The sequence below is a fragment of the Triturus cristatus genome, chromosome 12 (genome assembly GCF_964204655.1).
Source record: "Triturus cristatus chromosome 12, aTriCri1.1, whole genome shotgun sequence".
NCBI classification, from domain to species: Eukaryota; Metazoa; Chordata; class Amphibia; order Caudata; family Salamandridae; genus Triturus; species Triturus cristatus.
In genome coordinates, this window is record NC_140595.1 from 66,895,650 (window position 1) to 66,915,456 (window position 19,807).

The window sequence follows — 19,807 nt, forward strand, 5'->3', positions numbered from 1 at the left end:
CATCACACCCTCACTGTCCAGTATGCGTGGTCCTCTCTGTTGACTACTGGGGTCCTGCCTCGCAATTTCTCAAATGGTGACTTCTCTCCATCGCTACGAGTTGCCAAGCTTTATGCCCACGACAACAATTCCACCACCTGCGTCAAATCCTTTCCAATACATATTTCAAGTTGTATACTTTTCTTCAATAAACACCCTGTTGCATCTTTCTACTGCCCTTTGATTGTGTGTGGTTTTCAGATATAATTGAGGAACTAGATCACCAGCTTCAACTAGGCCTTTTAAAGAAAAGAAACGACAAATGTGGCAAAGCGGTTTCAAACAGTAAAGCCATATTTTGCTACACTGCCAGCCTGCTAGATTAAAGCACTTTTTTTTTACAAATCAATCATTGTCAAAACTGATGTGGTCCCTTCTTTCCTTGTGAGTAAGCTGCTCCTATTCAAGATGGCTGACTAGTGTTGCTCACAGGCTCCATGCTTTTCAGCAGTGCTCCGAGCATGGTGCCAAGAGAAACTTGCTGCTAGCAGCCCTGCATTTTGTATTGTATCCTAGCATTTGTACAGCGCTGAAACCATGCGGGTGTGTGGCTGAAAAGGTGTTGTTTTTGATTTGAGCCTATGTGGGAAGTTTCATTTTATGAGCAACTCATACCATACCTATGAACATGCACCCACGTGTGTTTAATACACACCCTTACCCCTGAATGACCATGCACCCATTTCCGTGCTGCCCATTCGATGCTTACAGCGCTTTAATACCAGTAGTTGAAGAAGCGCTCTAGAAGAGTGTTGTATATCAATGAACAGCATGTCTAACATTTGAGCGCGTGGCTGTGATTGAACGTTTATTGCAGCGTCCTTGAACCATGAACGTTTTTGATCCAACCGACTGTTGATGATTCAGGTCCATAAGTGGACTCCTTTCTTGACTGGAAGTAACCTCAACTCGTCACGTGTTTTGTGAGAGAGTGAGGAAAGTATTTCAACCATTCGAGTCACTTATGCCTCAAACAGGTTTAAAGAAATGCGGCCTGTTTCTTTAATAGCATTGGTGCGCTATGTAGGACTTCATCATGAGCGCCCCAGAATATTCCATATTGTTTTTAGGCCCACGGTACTACTCTAACTCGGGGGTCCCAAAAATAATGGGGTTACAAGATTTTGGGAGTAATGGACGGAATTTGTCTTGGTGTTTCAGAGGAAGATTTCCATTGCTTTTAGCAGATGAAGTCACTAGTACTGGTAATGCCGATGAAGCTGGCACCAGTAGCGTAGGCCGTGTGTCATGCACCCGGAAATGGCCCCTCGGACTGCTGTTTGAATGATAAAGAACAGCAATAACCAAGGTACGGTGAGCCCCACAAGCCTCTGAGCCCTGGTGCCACTGCACGTGCTGCACCATGGATGCTTAGCGGGGTCTGGTGGCTCAGTGAACTAATGCATCCAATGCAGAGGCCTGTGTTCGACCTCATGGTCACAGGTTCGAATCCCGGCAGGTCCAATCAGCCTTTCATCCATCTGAGGTCGATAAAATAAATACCATTGAGTTGGAAAACAATAAACATCTGTTATTCAGCGCCAAGATACCCCATTAGGGGTGAATGTGCGCTATACAAATACACGTTATGTTATGTTACGGCCCTAGCTAGAATCTTCTATTACCAGCTCCAGCAGCTTACCAGCCCCATTTGGATTACTGATACACTCATAACTAGGGGTTGATCAGAACTCGCGGAGTGTCGCAGTGCAGAATTCCATAGAGTTACACTTAAATTCCATAAGATTCCACAGCAGACTCGACTACGGAACGCCCTCTACGCCGGAGCCCTGACCAAGCTCATCAACAGACTGCAAATAATCCAGAATGCCTCTGCGCGCCTGATCCTCGACATCCTGCGCCGCGACCACATCACCCCCCACCTGAGGAACCTGCACTGGCTGCCCGTCGACAAAAGAATCTCCTTCAAGCTCCTGATCCACGCACACAAGGCACTCCACAAGACCGGCCCAGCCTACCTCAACAGTCAACTCTCCTTCTACGTACCCAACAGGAAACTCCGCTCCGCAGACCTCTCCCTGGCTACCGTCCCACGCATCCGTAGATCCACAGTCGGAGGCAGATCCTTCTCCCACCACGCCGCCAAGACCTGCAACACCCTCCCCCTCAACCTACGACAACCCGAAGACGTTCTAACCTTCAGGAGAGGACTCAAGAACTGGCTGTTCGACCAGTAGCAACAGCACCCCCCCACTCCCCACCCTCAGCGCCTTGAAACCCTTGCGGGTATGTAGTGCGCTTTACAAATTATTTGATTGATTGATTGAGGCCGCACAATAATATATAAGTAACTAAATAGACAACTAAAATAAGTACAAGTCTAAATAAGTTTATATAAGGTTGAGACAATCGTGCACTTTACAGTTTTTCAGTATGCGTGCAGCTTTGCAAAGCAACATCGGGCCCTTTCTGCAATCAAGATTTGTGCTAATGTAACAATAAACATTAAATAGTATTTTTTATGTTGAAATCTGACTTTTAAATGTACAGTGAAAACACTGTTAGTTATTTTATTTTTATTTTTCCCCAGCATGGCGCCAAGAAAAAAACAGAATGCCTCACCCTAGTCTGATGCAGGAGAAGGCACACCACATGCTGTCTGTTAGACCTGTCAGCCCTAGGCTGGTCTTCCCCTACATTTTGTGCCCTCTTTGCCTCCCACTGGACCACACATTTTTGTTGGACTTGGGACTCTGGGCCCCTTACCACTGCTAAACAGTGCTGAGTTGCAGGTGCTCTCCCTTAAAAGCATAGAGACACTAGTGTATCAGCCATAGGCCCTGTTACTGCAGTGAGGCCTACCCTTCATTTGCATGCTGGTAGTCTGCACGGTCTGGGACTTTTTGCAACTGTAGCCTTTTGTCCCTATTGACAGACGGGTAGGAAAGGGAACACCCCAGAGCCTCCTGGATTTTTCCAGAGATTTCCAACCCCCTAGATTTTTCCAGAAAGTGCCACCCCTCCCGGTCACCTGACCTTAAGGTATAATAGGGAGGGTTTTATTCACACATCCCTGTTACACTACTGGACCTGGAGGAATCTCTGCTGGAGTAAGGACTGCTGCGCCAGGAGGATTGCCACTTGTAAGGAGGCTGACTGCTCCCAGGAACTGCTGCCCCTACTTGCTGAGCTGCCTTACTGCCTGCTGATCCTGCCCGGCTAGAGAGAACTGGAAATAACACCCCCAGAGAGTGTCTCCACCACAAACTTGCAAGGACTGTTCCCCTGTCTGGTGAGGAAGTCCTGAAGGCAACACCGTTTTATTCCCCTCATCCACTGCCTTCGCAGCGCTGGGTGTGTGCAGCTATTTTTATCACCCCTAAAAGCACTGTCGCCGCTGGGATCTGAAGGCACTGTATAGCGCTGTGCAGGGACTGAAGCGCTGTGGCAAAGGAGCGCTGTGTGCCCGTGACCTGAGCGCTGCCGAAGGAAGTGCTGTTTGCCCTGAAGTCACCGCCGCAGGCCTCGGGCCGGAGAGTGAATTGTAATTGCTCCCGAAGACACCGCCGCTTGCCCGTGTTCAAGCCCATTCAAATCTGCCTCCCCGTAATCACCACCACGGCCCGGGAGCCTTGGGAGCCCGGAGCGCCTCATCACTGACATCAGCGGTCGAGCCGCGCTGGGATTGGCCGCCTTGCGGGGTTGCCCGGCAACGAGGGGCTTGTCACGGAGAGGAGCGGTGCCCATTAAGGAAGACGCGAGGCGTTACCAAGCAACCCAGGCGCGTTCCAACGAACAGCTGCGGCACCTGGGTCTGCTCGGCACAGGCTGCGGGACAGAAGTTGGGCGAATGCGCCGGAGCCAGGTAACTCCCCAAGCGGGGCGCTTGCGTTGCCACGAGCGGCACTGAGGGGGCTGCCTGCACTGCATAGCGGGGCCGCCGGGGATTGCTGAGCACGCCCCTTGTGATCGGGCCTGCCGGGATGTAAGTGGGAGATCGCCCGAGAGTGACTACATTACCTCCTGGAACGGGGACTGTTCCATTGTCTCGCGAGCCAGTCTGCCTGAGTGTACTGTGGTTGCCTGCATGGTAGGTAGCGGGACGGCCAGGGACTGTGCAGTTTTCGGTGTGGCAGCCCCTTAACAACGCGCCTGCCAGCGGGGATTGTGCAAAACTGCCGGGGACTCAGAGCACCTTCATTGTAGAATGGGGATTATGGACTCTGCACCTTCTTGGCCCCAGCAGCTAAACAAACACAATAAGTGCAAAAGAGTGACACGCCCTCCCTAACCTTTTGATCTGGGCATTGTTGGGACAAGCCTGCCTTAGACCTTTTATGTAACTTGGGAAATGCTGAATCCACCGGCTAATTTTTCGTGATAACCTGCTTAAAGACATTTCTCTGAATACCTTCACTTGAGGAACTGTTCTTCCCATAATGTTCTCCCACTGAAAGTCAGTCCCTATTAGAAACCCGGTAACAGCCATCCAAAAAGACCTTTGACTGACTCCTTTTGATTGCATATGGTGACTTCTTACTATTTTGGGATCTTGCATAAACTTTGGATAAAGATACCTTTTAATAAAACTGGTGTAGTGTCCTCTTGTGAGAGCTTTTACTGTGTCACTCGTGATCTGTGTTGCACATATACTTTACACATTGCCTCCTGCGTCTAGCCTACCTGCTTTGCCACAAGCTACCCTGTCGGAAGCGGTGGTCCCTACTTGGACAAGGGTGCATACCCCGGCCAACTAGAGACCCCGGTTCTAACACTGTCGCTACAATAGGGCCCATTGTCATTCTATAAGTGCTAATCATCTGCAGTCTCAGAATGACAATGGTCCACTCCACAGTCTGCGCGAGGTCCGGGAGGGGCCGCTGCAGGCAGCCTTTTCAGTTTAAAAGATAAGTGCGAGGCCCCGAGTGAAAACTTTTAAACTCATAGGGGCCTCTCGCAGGGAAACTGCATACCTTCCTGAAATTTCCCAATTTGATTTTAGCATGATGTCTGTAAGGCGTCCGTAATTTGGGGACCCCAAATTACGGACGCCTTGTGGACATCACACTAAAATAACGGACGGTCTGTGAAATTTACAGACAGTTGGTACCCTAGCACACAGGAGATTGGGTTATAGGTGACTTCCCCCACCACTGGACAGCTGTAGTGCTTAATTTGTGCCGATGTTTTCCAGTTCTCGGCACCGGCAATCATTTGTAAACACCGGCACCCATTTATGAGAATCCTCCACATGGTGGCGCTGTGTATATAAATTTGGAGCAAAGTTAATTAGTGGCTCATTTAACTGTTTAATACAGCTTAAAAAAAGATAAAACTAAAACCTGAAGTATATAGTGACATGTAGGCTGTGCCAGCTGCAGTGGACCCCTGTGAACTACTTTGGATTCTGGCACTTAATTTGTTATGTTATGTTATAACAATTTGTATAGCGCACTAATACCTGTGGGTGTCTAGGCGCTTCAAATTTCTTACAAATGAAGCACTGATCTTGCATGATATTCGCAAAGAATACCTTGAGTACAATTTTCACACAGTTTACTGCTTAATTTCTTTAGAAAAGAGAGTTTATTTTCAGGGCTGCGTTGGTAGATGATATTGGCCCATCTGACTAACCTGTGCAGAGTTACGACACATTTCTTTGGTAAAGTAGTTAAAAGGGAGGATTCCTTTCTGTAATGTGAAGGGTTCTTCTGTGCCAGGCAGGGTGAACGCGTTGACTGTTTCTCGACGCAGAGGGCAGGGTGTGATGCCCACAAATTCAAAGCAGGGCCAGAACTTAATTTGCCTGCAGATGAAAGAGGTGTTGAGGCAACTGGATCCCCCGGCTGAGGTGGAACACAGGTGAGAGGTGTGTACCTGAGCGATCATCGAGACAGGGCTAGGCTGGCTGGGATCGGTGCTTTAAATGGGCCAGTACTCACCAGTACTGAGAGCCAGCTCTTCTCAGTGTTGTCCATTGAGTTTCAGGACTTCTCATTGTGTCAAGAGAGTACCGGTCCTCCTAGTGGCATGCTGAGGTCAGGCTCTGGGGTATAGGCGCATAACAGTTATTGGGGAGTATATTCCAGAGATAGGTTGCTCCTGCAGCCTTACACTCTAACTGACAGAGTGACAGGAATAAGGAGATGTGGCTTGATGGCTAGAGCTCCCAACATTGAAACTGTCAAGCTGTCAGTTATAGTGAAAGGTTGAAGCACAGGAATACACTCGCCATTATCTGTCAGAGCACCTAACGCCTTTCGGCCAAGTTTGGCTCGTGTCAGCAGGGCGCACTTGGTCATTTTTTGCAGTTATTTATAGCGCAAACTTGGCAGGATGGCATTAAAGCACCTTACATGAGGAGCACAAGTTCTACATGAAATTATACTTATTTGTTTTTATGGCACAGGGAAGTGAAATCCCAGCGTCGGCTCAACAGCGTGTGATTCTGGGAAAATCACTTTCTGGGAAAATCACTTAGTGCCATAAAAACAAAAAATGTATGCTTTCACGTAAAACTTCGGCATCTCAGGTAAAACGCTTTAATGTCCTCGGGCCAATTTCACGCTATATAAAACAACAAAAAATACCAATTACGCCCTGCACCAATGAGCTGAACTTAGTCAAGGGCACTAGTGCACTTGACATTGAAGAAGGAAAAGCTCATATTGAACAAGCCTGCCTCAATGCCACACCCCCAGACACGCCCCTTCCAGACCCAGCCCAATCAATTTGGTGAGTACCGGCACTTCTCTATTTTCATTTAAAGCGCTGAATAAGATGAAAGAAAGTCGTGGGCGCCCATGTTTATGGAAATGAGGGATAATAGTGTAGGAATAAGCACACAGATCTGTGTCTCCAGTCCTCTGCATCAAAGGAATATTCACTAACTTGGCCATTCATTCATCCAGATTGTACTTCAAGACCTGGAGCCGGATCTGGTGGCTTAATGGACTAATGTATCCACTGCAGGGGCCATTGTTCGACCTCATGGTCATAGGTTCAAATCCCAGCGGGTGCACTCAGCCTTTCAACCTTCTCAGGTCGATAAAATGAGTACCATTTAGTTTGGGTAACAATAAACATCTGTTGCTTAGCACCAAGATACACTTGAGGGAACGTGTGCTTTACAAATATACATGTTCTATTGTGTTATGGAATCATGAGCACCCACGAAGGGTATGTAACATTTACCAAGCAATGTTTACAAACTGGGACATTACAATGCAAATACATACCACGTAGCAGTGGTTTACCATGCAGGTTTTTTTTTAAATTACATATTTTTCATTTCACTTAAAAAATGGATTTGGGGTTAAAGGATGGATTTTTTAGGATTCAGGGCTGCTAGAGGTAAAGGGTTGTAAAGGTGTTGGCTGGGGGAAAGCCCAAGCTGCCAGAGATAGGTTTGAATACCCCTGCACGAGTCATAGTAATAGGGGGGGCGCATCTGGGGGAGGATAGGCAGACGGGGGCGCACTGACATGGGTTGCGGGAGGGAGTGGGAGGGGGGAGCCCAAGCGGGAAGGGTAACCTTTCCCATGTATACACAGTTGAAATGTCGTATGTAACGCTCTTCGGTGGGGTGCTGGGGCTCTTGTGGGAATTGTATTGGGATGTTGGTACGGAAATAATAAAAAAATGTTTAAACAAAAAAAGGGTTGTAAAGGTGTTTTTAAGGGTTCAGGGAGCGGGAGGTAATGATTTTTAGCATTCAGGGTGGGTAGAGGTAAATGGTTTTTAGGAGTCAGGGATGGGAAGAAGTTTGGAGACATAAGGCTTTTTTAAGAGTTCTGGGTTGGGAAGAAGAAAATGGTGGTAAGGGGTTTTTAGGTTGAAGTTATAGGTAGAGAGAGGTAAAGGGATGTAAAGGGTTTTTTAGGGTTCAGGGCTGGTTATATGACATTTTCAGCATTTAGAGATTGGTAGAGGTAAAAGGGTTACGTTTTTTTTTTTTTTATGGGTTTGGGACGGGGACCAGGCACATGCGTAATCTCGGGTAAAAATTACCTCCGCTGCAATTAGTTCCACACAAGGCTGACAGGCCCATAAGGTGAGAAAGGCAGTTGATGAATCCCCTTATCAACAGGGGGCAGCAAAGACCACTGTATTGTCACCACCACTGTTCCTAGCTCCACAACCTTGGTGCTTCACTTCAATAATCCCCACAATGCCTAGCAACAAACATGGGATTATTTAGCATGTCTTGGGTACAGTAAATTAGTGCAGCTTCCAGGACTAATATGCGTACATGTCTTTCGCAGAAGAAGCCATCTAGTTGCTTTCATATTAGCTACTTGCATACTTTCAGCTTTGTGTCTCTGGGTATATGCCTACATCTCCAGGTCTCACTATAATTTTCCTTATTTTTTAGATCAGCAATGTGACGTTCTTCATCGTGGCTCCCTTGATGATGTACCTCATGCACCCCTACGCCAGAGAGCGCACCTGGGCAGTGCACGTCTTCTGGCCTATGCTCATGGTTGTAGGTATGTGTCTGCACACATTTGTTGTGTTTGGGGTTAGCGTGCATGTATTTTGATTTTTCTGAGGCAACTTTACTCTGAAAAGTGCAATTAATTTGCTGTTTTCTTGCATTAAACTCCTGTGTCGTGCTTTTACAATTGTGCGTTTGCATCAGGGGCAAATGCTTAAATGTTGTGGCTTTAGTAGTGTCTCTGAGTCAGCGGATAAAGTCTGGTGCCCCAATCCAAGCGTAGGATTCTGCACCCCTAAAGAGAACGTCCCATCATGTGGCTCTTAGTTTGTCCAGTGGACCTAAGGCAAGTGGAGCTCACCAGTTACTTTTAATTTTACTTGAAGATTTCCAGATTCAGTTTATTAATAATTCTGTAGAATCCACATGCAGTATGTCCCTTTTTTACTGCATTCTCCAGAATGGCAATAATATCAGAAGTTTCAGTGGTCAACTTCACTTTGCTGAAACAGTACCTAAGTTTTAGAAATGCATAAATTGCGATACAAAAGTAAACAAGTAAGTTAAGTTGGAGTTCGGTCATGCTCGGATATTAGCCATATCTCTTCCATCACTTTTACTTTGTCTTCTATTGGCTTGTCAGCCTAGACGTAACCTGAAGTGTAATTGTACATTTCAGGTTACGACTAGGCTGACCAGCCAATAGAAGACAGTAAAAGTGATGGAAGAGATATGGCTGGGGAGGTAGGGGATGCACTTTTAAGATGTGTTGCCAAAAATATTTCTGAAAAATCTTGGATTGCTTTGGCAGCTATGGATGGGAATATTTTAAGTAAAAGTGTGCGATTTACATTGATTTATTATGATTGAAGTTTATTACTTGGCCTTTATCATTGACGATTTTAGCCAGCACCAGTGTTGAAATATCGAATCTTGGGACACTGAAAGAGGAATGTCTGCAAACTCTTCTAAGTGGATCTTCCGCTGGTGATATATCCACTGGTCTTATATGCTACAGAACATAGACCACTCTCAGAGAGGGTGTGGCGTAACGGCCTGGGCCGCTGACTTTGGACCTGGTGGATCGGTTCAACATCCTGTGATTCTGGTCAAATCTCTTAATGTCCCGTGCCTATTAAAAAACTTCTATTTGACCTTGTGTAATGTAACTGATGGTCATGTAAAGCTCTCCAAAACGTTCAGGTTGAGTTTGTGCTCTATAAAACTACACCAACAACACAAAAATACGCTTCAGAGGCAAAATTCAATGTGGTTTATAGTCTGCCTTACAAACCTAAGTCAGTTGTTTAAGTTGGGTGATTCAACCACAGAGGACGGTCTGAACATCTAGCGTTCATTTGGAGTTCTTTCTCTCCCCCACACTGCTAAAACTTTACATCTGGGAACTAAAGGAGAGTAAGATGTCTTCTACTGCTAATATTAGAGCGACATCTATTTTTACCTGAATTGTTCTTTTTTTTCAGCTTCCAAGCGCTGGGCTCGGATTGATATGAAGGGGAGACATGGGTGACAACTAATGCTTAAACGTAACCCACAGAAAATTGAAAAGACTGTTTTCATTCTCTCGTCATGCCTTTATCTGTTTTGTGTTTTTTTCAGACCAAATGTATTGTTATTGGGGCTTTTCAGTCCTATTGGAAGAAATCGAGAAATACTGTAATTGTATATGAACCAAGGGAGTATGTGGAGGGTTTTGTTTGAAGGGGATGTGTCTTCTGCCAAAGGTTTAGGCATCCACTGTGCTTTTCACAACTTACAATAAAGTAGTTAGTAGCTGGAGGCTTACTCCCTATTACCAAGCTAATCTGTGATGTCAGTTAGGTATCAGTGACATCTTTGACCACCCACTGGTCACAGCCCCAAATTATTACCAAGCTTATCTGTGATGTCAGTTAGGTATCAGTGACATCTTTGACTGACCACTGGTCACAGCCCCGAAAACTCCCCCTCACCACACCCGCTGCAAATTATTCCCACTCTTAAATAGGCAGCCTTAGAGAGGGGCGGGATCTTTCTTCAGCAGGGATTTTCAAATTTGAGCAGATGTTCTAGAGCAGAACTCATCGATCAAATATGCCTGCTCCGCTTTAATAAATGTATCAATTGTGGGCAACTCAGATGGATGCGAGCCGTCAGACGTAAATCACATTTGCTGTTGTCTGGGGACACACTGGCCCTGGCTAGAGGGGGAAGTGACCCTGCTCAGTTGCCAGCAATGAGTGGAAATCTGTGGTGCCTAAACCATTTCCACTATGGGTTGGCATGCAGATGAAAGCGGCGCTGGTTATTTCCCTGCTGTCGGCAACATGCCTGCCTCCACATCAAAAGTTGTGATTTTAAAATGTCATGTGTTGCTCAATCAAAGGAGGAGCACCTCCCTTCATCTTACTAAACATCAGCCCTCCAGCTGCTGAGCCTCAGAGCTAGCAGTGTCACTGTCGATCACTGCGCAGTGGCACTGCTGAAAGAATGCGTTGCTGCCGGGCCAACACACCCTCCGGGGAACCGGCTGGACCAGCTAACTGGCACTCCTGGAATTAGAAGCCTCTCTCTTAAACCTCTGTGCAATCTCTGATATTGGGCTTGGCTGCCTCATCCAGGAAGGGAAGCCATTCTTGAGCTGTTAGGGGGACTGCGCGTACGTCCATGTACCTGGGCAGGGGCGGCTCCTCCATTAGGGCGGAGGAGCATCGCCCCACTGCTTTCTCACAGTGCGAGAAGCAGAAACATAAAATGCTAATAACTACCATTTTATGTTTCTGCTTCTTGCACTGCGAGAAAGCAGAAGGGTTTGGTTGGGGGCGGGCGGGTGGTCGGATCTGCTGGAGTCCAGGGGAGGAGTGGCTTGCCCACTCTGAGGGCGCTGACTGTTTGATCGGCCCCAGGGCCGACCAAACCAGTTATAGGCACTCTGCATTTTCTCCATGTAGGCTGCATGCAGCCTACATGGAGAAAATAGCCTCCCCATAGACACCTGTATGGTCGGCATCCCAGCCAATCATGCAGCGTTGTGATTGGCTTAGGGGAGGGAGGCTGCCTGCTTCCTGTTCCAGGAAAACGCGGGACCCGGCCTGGAACTGGAGCAGGACCTGGAAAGGTAAGTTTATTATTATTTCTTTTTAATTAAACCCTTGCGCGACTCCCTACTCAACCCCCACCTGTGGGTGATGCCGGCCGCAACTGTTCCTGGGTCTCCACAGAGCAGGTGCTGTATCTGTGGTAGTGCAGGTCACATGTTCATGAAAGACTGTCTTCATGAAAGGTCATGGACAAGAGTAAATATTACTTATCGGGCCCATCAATCATTTAAAAGGTACTGGGACTGGCTGGCCACGTGACATTATTTGCACACTACGAGTGATATAAGATGTGAGTGATATGAAAACACTTAGGTACTTGGAAACAGAATAAATATTGACTGATGTTTAGAATGAACAGAGACACGGCAAGTTTAAGTATTTAGGGGGTGGATGGCCCTATTTGGAATATCTGATTTACAACATATTTCAGAAGGTCAAGTAGGGGCGAGGGAAGACCAGGACAACATTTCTAAATGGAAGTAGCGCGGAGCCGGTAAAAAGCGAGAAGGGGCTGGTCTATACAGGTCTGCTGTGTGGCTAGAAGGTCTCTATCTTAGATGAGTCTAGAAGTTGTATATCTGCAACTAGATAGAGTGTGGCAGTGGCAGTTTTGTCAATTTTTCTATGTTGAAGAAGTTAGTATGTGTTTTTAATTTAAATAAGAAGTAGTCATGTACTTGTGAAGAGTGTGGAGGAAAGCAGACTTTTCAAGTAGTTTGTTTCTAAAAAGAGTGATGAAAGAAGCAGACTTTTCAAGTAGGGTGTATCTAAAAAGATGATGAAAGAAGCAGGTATGTATCGAGAAAGACTGGAGCATGTGAAAACGGGAGAAGATACAGCCCGCGTCTTACAAGAGTTGTGAAGAAACTGAGCTCCCTTTAGAACGTTTGGAGCAGCTTTGTATTTTTGAATGATGGGGAAGAAAGACTGAAGTCGATTGAAAATATGAATGACTAACTGGACTTTGTACTTGCACTTGATTTCGGACCAAAAAAGTATCTTTGACTTTGCAGCAGGAGCAGCCATTTTGCTGGAAAGATTGGGAAAGGCACAGGTTTGTGTCCAGAACATCCAGAATAATCAATGGGTAATAGTGAATCAAGGGGATGTCCCCCCCCCCCAGGGGTTCTGAGTGACATCAAATAGACCGTGAGAGTGAAGCTCGAGTTGTCATGATGTCACTGAGAACCCGGAGGTGAAAACATGCCTATTCATTACTTTGTACTCATCTACAATTTAATGTTATGTATGGCCCCCAAAATCATCTGCCCTGCTTGCAGCTGAAACCCAGGGGAAGAGGAGTAACAGGCAGGACAGGACATACGTTACATGGTCTCTTCTACATGTCCCAATAAAAAAATTAATTAAAAAAAAAAATATATATATATATATATATATATATTTACTACCGCCCACCCAGTTTCATATTAGGATGGTATTTTAAACAATAAGTAGATCTTTATTGCAGCATTTCTTTGCATGCCTGATAATACCCCTGGTTTATGTCTGATGTCGGCAAAGCAATGTCAATAACCGCATGCGATATAACTGATGTTATAGCACTGCCACCTGTGTGGTTTTTTTGGGTTCAGATATACTGATTTGGCGTTATCAATAAAACACTACAAGAGAAGACTAAAACTATACATTTTATTTCATGTTTCTCTCTTTCCATCTAGGTATCTTCTCCGCCTATTATCACATGACCCTGAGTTATTTGGGGCAGCTGCTGGACGAGATTTCAATCCTCTGGATTCTGGCGGTGGGATATTCTATATGGTTCCCACAGCCTCACTTTCCAAACTTCATCAAGGACAGGTAAAGATGGACAAATGCTGTGAGTGTGACAGTGAGGGCATGGGTGCAGAAAATATACACAGATACATTCACAATGGCATAAATATCACGGGAAAAACTAAGGCGTACAAAAAGAGTAGGTGATATTAGATTTAAAAGAACAACTAAATGGATGTGCTTTGATATAAAAGTGGCAAAAATGTAGAGACTTACAAAGGTAGTCTTTGTGCCATAGCTTAGAGTACCCACTGACTGAGACGTGGGGTAAATCCCCTCCTGAACCACCTTTAAGGGGTCTTCTGGGGAACAATGTGATAATAGGTGTCGAAGCACAAGCAGACCTATCTAATTCTCCTTTCAGCATTCCTCTCTTCTCCCTTCCTTCAACACTTTCTATTTACCAGCCTTACTTTTCTCTCTTTTTTATTTCCCTTTTCTATCCTCTTTGTCTCTTCTGTTTGCCTCTCTTTTTTTTTTTTTTGGAAACAATTTTTATTGAAAAATGTACACCTTTTGTCAATACAGGCTTGATCCTCACGACACAGTTCTTAATCCAAATTATCATCTTACAACACTCTTAACAGTATTGTTCTGCCCTTGTGACTAACATGTTTACACATCCCGCAGTCTCTCCCATCTCCCCTCCCGTACTCTAGTCATGTTATCCCCTATAATGCAATGGTGCCCATCTTTTATTCGCTCAGCTCAGACTCTGAGGCCGACCTGCCTCTCTCTTTTTGTCCTTTTTTTACTCTCCTCATTTCTCTTTGGCTGTTCACTGTACTTGCGGCAGCGCTTCCCTTTGCCTACACTCCTTATTTGTTATAAGTTATTAGGTCGAACCTTCTGGACAGTGAAAGCTGTCTGGTTTAGAAAGGCATACTGTGGGCTTACCAAGAAAAGATGGGCTTGCAGCGTGCCCATTGCTTGCCACTGGTTGGCTTTACTGTCACTCCTAATTGCTGGCATTCTATTTGGTGGCCTTCCATGTTCCAGCCTGTCCATATTGTGTTTATCCCTCACCTGGAAAATAGGCTGCGAATATTCTTTTTGAATGGCTGGCTTCTTTGTTTCCTCTGCCTGCTTTCAGAGAACTATTTTTTTTAATTTGCTTAAGCACTCCATGAGAGCGCATGTGCTTTCCAGCGCTCTCTCCCTTCGGTGCTTCCCTCCACCCCCACATTGCTTTATCCCGCCCACGTGCGTTTCTAACCATGTGCTCCACGTTGCTCTTTTTCCAGTGTTTTGCCCCTCGTGTTACTTTTCCACTCATTTTTTAAAAAGCGATTTGCCCTACTTTAGAATAGAACACTTGGACACTACTTTATTTTTCCATTTACCGATCCATCTCCATGAGGGAATAGGGGCATTAATTTAGACAGATGTGAAATAAAATGAATTGAAAATAAAATGAAATGAATTTTCAGACAGATGTGCAATCTGAAATGAACATGCAGGGACCAATTTGCTAATGTGAAGTTTGGAATTCAGGCAGGAGTCAAGACCTAAATCCAGAGATTTCACTCAAGTTGAACGAGAATAAGCAATAACGGCACGTAAAGCCAGGGAGTTGCAAGAAGAGGTGTGTAGAGTAAAGAGGAATGCAAGTAAGGTTGTTGTAGATGTGTTGAGCTTCAGAATGTGAAGGGGACCTCCAATCCTCGGTAATAGTCAGACATTCTCTCAGAAGATGAATGTCAGTGCAAACTTGTGGTTGGAGAAGCCTGTGTAAGAACTGTGCAAACTGGGAGCATTAGGAAATGGGGAGCCACTCCAAGAGCCTGTCTCAGTGTCTTGCTGCTAGCCATGCCAATCAACAGGGCTACCATTTCATGAACCACGGAACAGCAGCATGTGTGTTGGCGTAGCCCATTTCCACAGTGCATAGCTCAGACACTATGCGTTAGTGCTTGGCCTGTCCTTTGTGTTTCCAGAGCAGTTTGTGTTGCTACCTTCAATCAATTTCTTGTGCTTTGTTTCAGGAGACAGTTTGTCTCGGCTGTTTCTGTAGCTGCTTGCGTCAGCACCCTGATGTCCTTCGCCAAACCAACCGTGAACGCCTATGTACTCAACTGCGTCACTTTCCATATCATCTACGTGCTTGTGCTGGAAATGAGAAAGTAAGCTACAGCAATTTTATAATTCATAGAGTGTGTTTCTCTGCTTGAGCTGTGGGTTAGTAGAGATGGGGAACACTTGGACACCAAGGGCTTGATTTAGATCTCGGCGGATGGGTCACTCCATCACAACGGTGACAGATATCCCGTCTGCCGAAATATAAATCCTATAGGATATTATGGGATTTATATTTCGGTGAATGGGATACCCGTCACTGTTGTGACTGAGTAATCCGTCCGCCAAAATCTAAAATCAGGCCCTTAGTAAAACAGGCATAGGTAATATGCTGAGTACTTACTGCTAATCCTCCTTTCACAGAGTCCTACTCTTCTTCATCACCATCCTAATAGTAAACGGGTGTCTGTTGTGAGAAGGCGACCGCACAGGCCTTTTAAATGAACACATAATTCTATTCTCTTCCAGGGGATCCTCATCAATAGTCATAAGCACTGAATATTCCCGCCCATGTGCGGGGACCCCGGAAATAATAAAATTATATATGTAAAAAACATACATATATACAGCTCTGTATATGTATAAACATATATCATTTTTTCCAAGCAAATGCAGCTCCCATAAAAGGCTAGGCAATGTAAATATACACATCCAATAACACACATATATATATATATATATATAAAGGTATAACAATACACCTAAATCTCTTTTTTTTTTTTTTTTAATGAGGTAAACACTCATGAGAAAGCAAAAAATAAAGAGAACAAACTGTGGAAAAACACAGATGTACAACACATTGCCAGCCTGCAGGCTGCATTGCAATACAATACCATAGAGACTAAAAAGCCCTGTACAGGTAAAAACTGGCACCGTGCCTTTAAGGCAGCCCTGACTTCCATATCCCATCATGCCTCAGGGGTGACAGTTAGGTCAGTTGTTCTTTCCGGCTCCTTCAGTCAGGACCCTGGAATTCAGCTCTCTTCTTTTTTGACTCTTTAGTCAAGAATTATTACAACTTTAAGATTTTTTTTGGACTTCTTCTTACAACTTCTGTGAGGAAGTCAGTATCCTGTGTTTTTCTGACTGATTTTTCAGCCGTTTTGTCAGAAAAATGCCTTCTTTATTTGTTCCATGCCCATCTTGTGGAAAAAAGAAGGCTGCGTCAGACACACATGAGGTGTGTATCATCTGTCTGCCGGACTCTCACTCTCCAGCAACATGTCGTCATTGTGAAGACCTTTCCAAAAGGACTTTAAAGGAGAGGGAGAGGATTAGGCTGTATGGCCTAGCAGAACGGTCGACGTCGAGGCAGTTGGTCCCTGTTTGCTCCCCATCGACGTCGGGCTCGGCGTCGAAGACTCCAGCGGCGGGATCGTCGCGGAGAGGTGAGGAGTCAAGGGGAAGTCATGCTGCAAAGAGAAAATCGTCGTCGATTTTAGATTCAGCGTCGAAGCGGATGCGTTCGACGTCGACGGCATCTAAAAGCTCGGCGTCGAGGTCTCGGCGCCACAGTTCAACGTCGAAAAAGCATCTGTCGACGTCAAGAGAAGATCGATCGACGTCTGCACAGAGACATCGTTCGTCGTCGAAGGAAAGACATCGTTCGACGTCGAGGTCGGCGAGACATCATTCGACGTCGCGAGAAGTACGTAGGCGATCTCCACAGTCGACGTCGAGACCAAGATCGCCGTCAAGATCGCCGTCGAGGAAACATCGTTCGACGGCGAAGAGGCTTTCGACGTCGTCTGAGCATTCGACGTCGAGACAGAAGTCTCCGTCAGGAGTGACGTCGAGGCAGACGCCTCCGTCAGGGCCGACGTCGAGGCAGGAGCCTCCGTCGGAGTCGACGTCGAGGCAGGTGCCTCCGTCGGAGTCGACGTCGAGGCAGGTGCCTCCGTCGGAGTCGACGTCGAGGCAGGTGCCTCCGTCGGAGTCGACGTCGAGGCAGGTGCCTCCGTCCTCACAGGTCTCCAAAGCTTTGGTGAGGTACATGAAGCCTCCGTCGAAAATAATCTCGACGTCGAGACAAGAAGCTCGGAGCCTCGAAGATTCGAGTCAAAGATCTCCGGTGATAGGCCTATCACCGTCGAGGCAGCCCTCTGTTGAGGGTACGCAGGAGGTGTCGCATATTCGCCTCACGATTCGACCAGTCTCAAGGCGAAAATCTCCTCATAGACTGATATATACGACTCCTGAGTCACCGCGTCTCATATCTATCTCGCCTTCAGGATCAGAGGGCTCAGGTTCAAGATCAGAATCACCAGAGCTTGTGCATCAATCTCCAGTACCTGCAAGAGAAAGTTCGCAGGAGGAGGACAATGCTGTACCTCAGAGTCCCGTAAGGGAGATGCCTCAGAACCCTGCTGTACCAGACGCAATAAAGGCATCGCTAACAAGAATAAGGGGCGTGGTATTCCCAGCGACACCGATCAGACCAAGATCTCGAGAAAGAGAATCCCGAAGTCACTCTCGAGCACCAAGAAGGCGATCCAGGTCTGCCTCCCTCAGAAGAGAGTCGACCAGATCAGAGAGAAGGCGCCGTAGGACCCCTTCTACCTCCCCTTCTTCCAGATCATCCAAAAGGGATTATTCACCGACACTCTCGGAGACGCCACCCTCTCGGGTATCTCCGGTAGATGATATTTCTACATTTCAAGAAGTGTTGTGTAGAGGAGCTACAAAATTAAATATCCCTATGCCGGTTCAGGAGACCACCGCATCCATAATTTTTGAAACTCTTCATGAACGCACGGTGACACGCCCGTTATTGCCACTAGTCCCCGGTTTGCTACAACCGGTAATGGATATCTTTCTCACGCCAGCAACCACCAAAACGGCGCCGGCGAGAATTCTAAAAAAGTACCGTCCAGCTCCGGAGGATCCGCTATTCCTTAAAACAGATCCTCCACCGGACTCTGTCATCACCGCCGCTGCCAGAAAGACGCATGCAGTAGCTGGATCTTCAACGGTGCCACCAGATAAGGACAGTAAAACGCAAGACTCCTGGGGGAGGAAAGTTTGCGGCTCAGCATCCTCAAGCTTGAAGGTGGCAAGTGCCTCGGCGCTTCTGGGGCGCTATGATAGGTCACTATGGGACTCTCTTCAGAGTTTCATTGAAAAAGTTCCATCAGAGGACAGACGGGACTTTGAAGAGATTTTGCATGAGGGGAGTCTGGTTTCTAACCAGATCATAAGTGCAGCGGCGGATGGGGCAACACTGGCAGCGCATGAATATGCACATGGAGTCACAGCCAGAAGAACATCCTGGCTTAGATTGACGGCCTTGAAACCGGAAGCGCAGGCAAGAATTTTAAATCTGCCTTTCTCCGGTAGTTCTCTTTTTGGGTCCCATGCAGACGAGGAAATGGCCCGTATGAAAGCAGAACTGGAGACCATGAAAGCAGTCGGGCTTGAAAAGAGGAAAGAGTTTCGACGCCGCAAGGGAAATGACAGGCGCAATTACCAACAGAGGGTTCAAACCCCTCATTGGCAAAAGAACCAGGACCAGCAAGGTCAAAAGAAACAGCAATACCAGTCCCGCAAGCCATCCAGGGGACGAGGTAACAACAGGCAGTCTAATGCTGGAAACAAAGCACCGGGGAAGCAATGAGAAACCGCTTCCTCCGATGCTGTCCACCGCTCCGGTGGGAGGAAGTGTTGCGCATCATCTTCCAGAGTGGCAGACAATCACAAAGGACAAGTGGGTACTCAATATACTGCGTCATGGGTACTCGCTTCGTTTCAGAAGTCACCCCCCATCTATTCCTCCTGTCAAGTCATCCCAGCATCTAAAGCAGCTCAGAGAAGAGGTAGCGACGCTACTACTCAAATCTGCAATAGAGAAAGTGCCCATAAACCAGAGAGGAAAGGGAGTTTACTCCAGATATTTTCTCATCCAAAAGAGGAGTGTGAAGGTGGAGTTCAGACCCATTTTAGACCTACGGATACTGAACAAGCACATAAGAAAGGAAAAATTTCGCATGCTGGCGCTCCACCAAATATATCCTCTTCTCCGGATGGGCGATTGGATGTGTTCACTGGACCTTCAGGATGCATATTTCCATATTCCCATCCTAAGGAATCATCGAAAATTTCTCAGGTTTGTGGTAGGCAACGCTCACTATCAGTTCAAAGTCCTCCCATTTGGCCTGAAGTCAGCTCCTCGAGTATTCACAAAATGCGTGGCAGTAGTAGCGGCTGCTCTGAGGCGCGCAGGAGTCTTCGTCTATCCCTACCTAGACGACTGGCTAATAAAGGGCTCATCACCACAGAATGTGCGGACACAGCTGTCGCTATGCCTGAACTTATGTCGCACGTTGGGTCTCAGAGTGAATGTCAAAAAGTCCAATTTTTCACCAACGCAGAGGATCCACTACCTGGGTGCAACTATAGACTC

At 46.5% G+C, this 19,807-nt stretch overlaps 1 protein-coding gene across 6 annotated transcripts in view; it reads left to right on the top strand.

Moving 5' to 3' along the window:
• ACER1 (alkaline ceramidase 1) overlaps nt 1-19,807 on the top strand; it is a 163,436-nt gene that overhangs the window by 107,663 nt on the left and 35,966 nt on the right. For all 6 annotated transcript variants that reach the window (XM_085638647.1, XM_085638650.1, XM_085638648.1 and 3 more), the window contains 3 exons: nt 8,375-8,489; nt 13,218-13,356; nt 15,318-15,455. In XM_085638647.1, the coding sequence (XP_085494773.1) occupies nt 8,375-8,489; nt 13,218-13,356; nt 15,318-15,455 (392 nt within the window). The remainder of the gene's footprint in view (nt 1-8,374; nt 8,490-13,217; nt 13,357-15,317; nt 15,456-19,807) is intronic.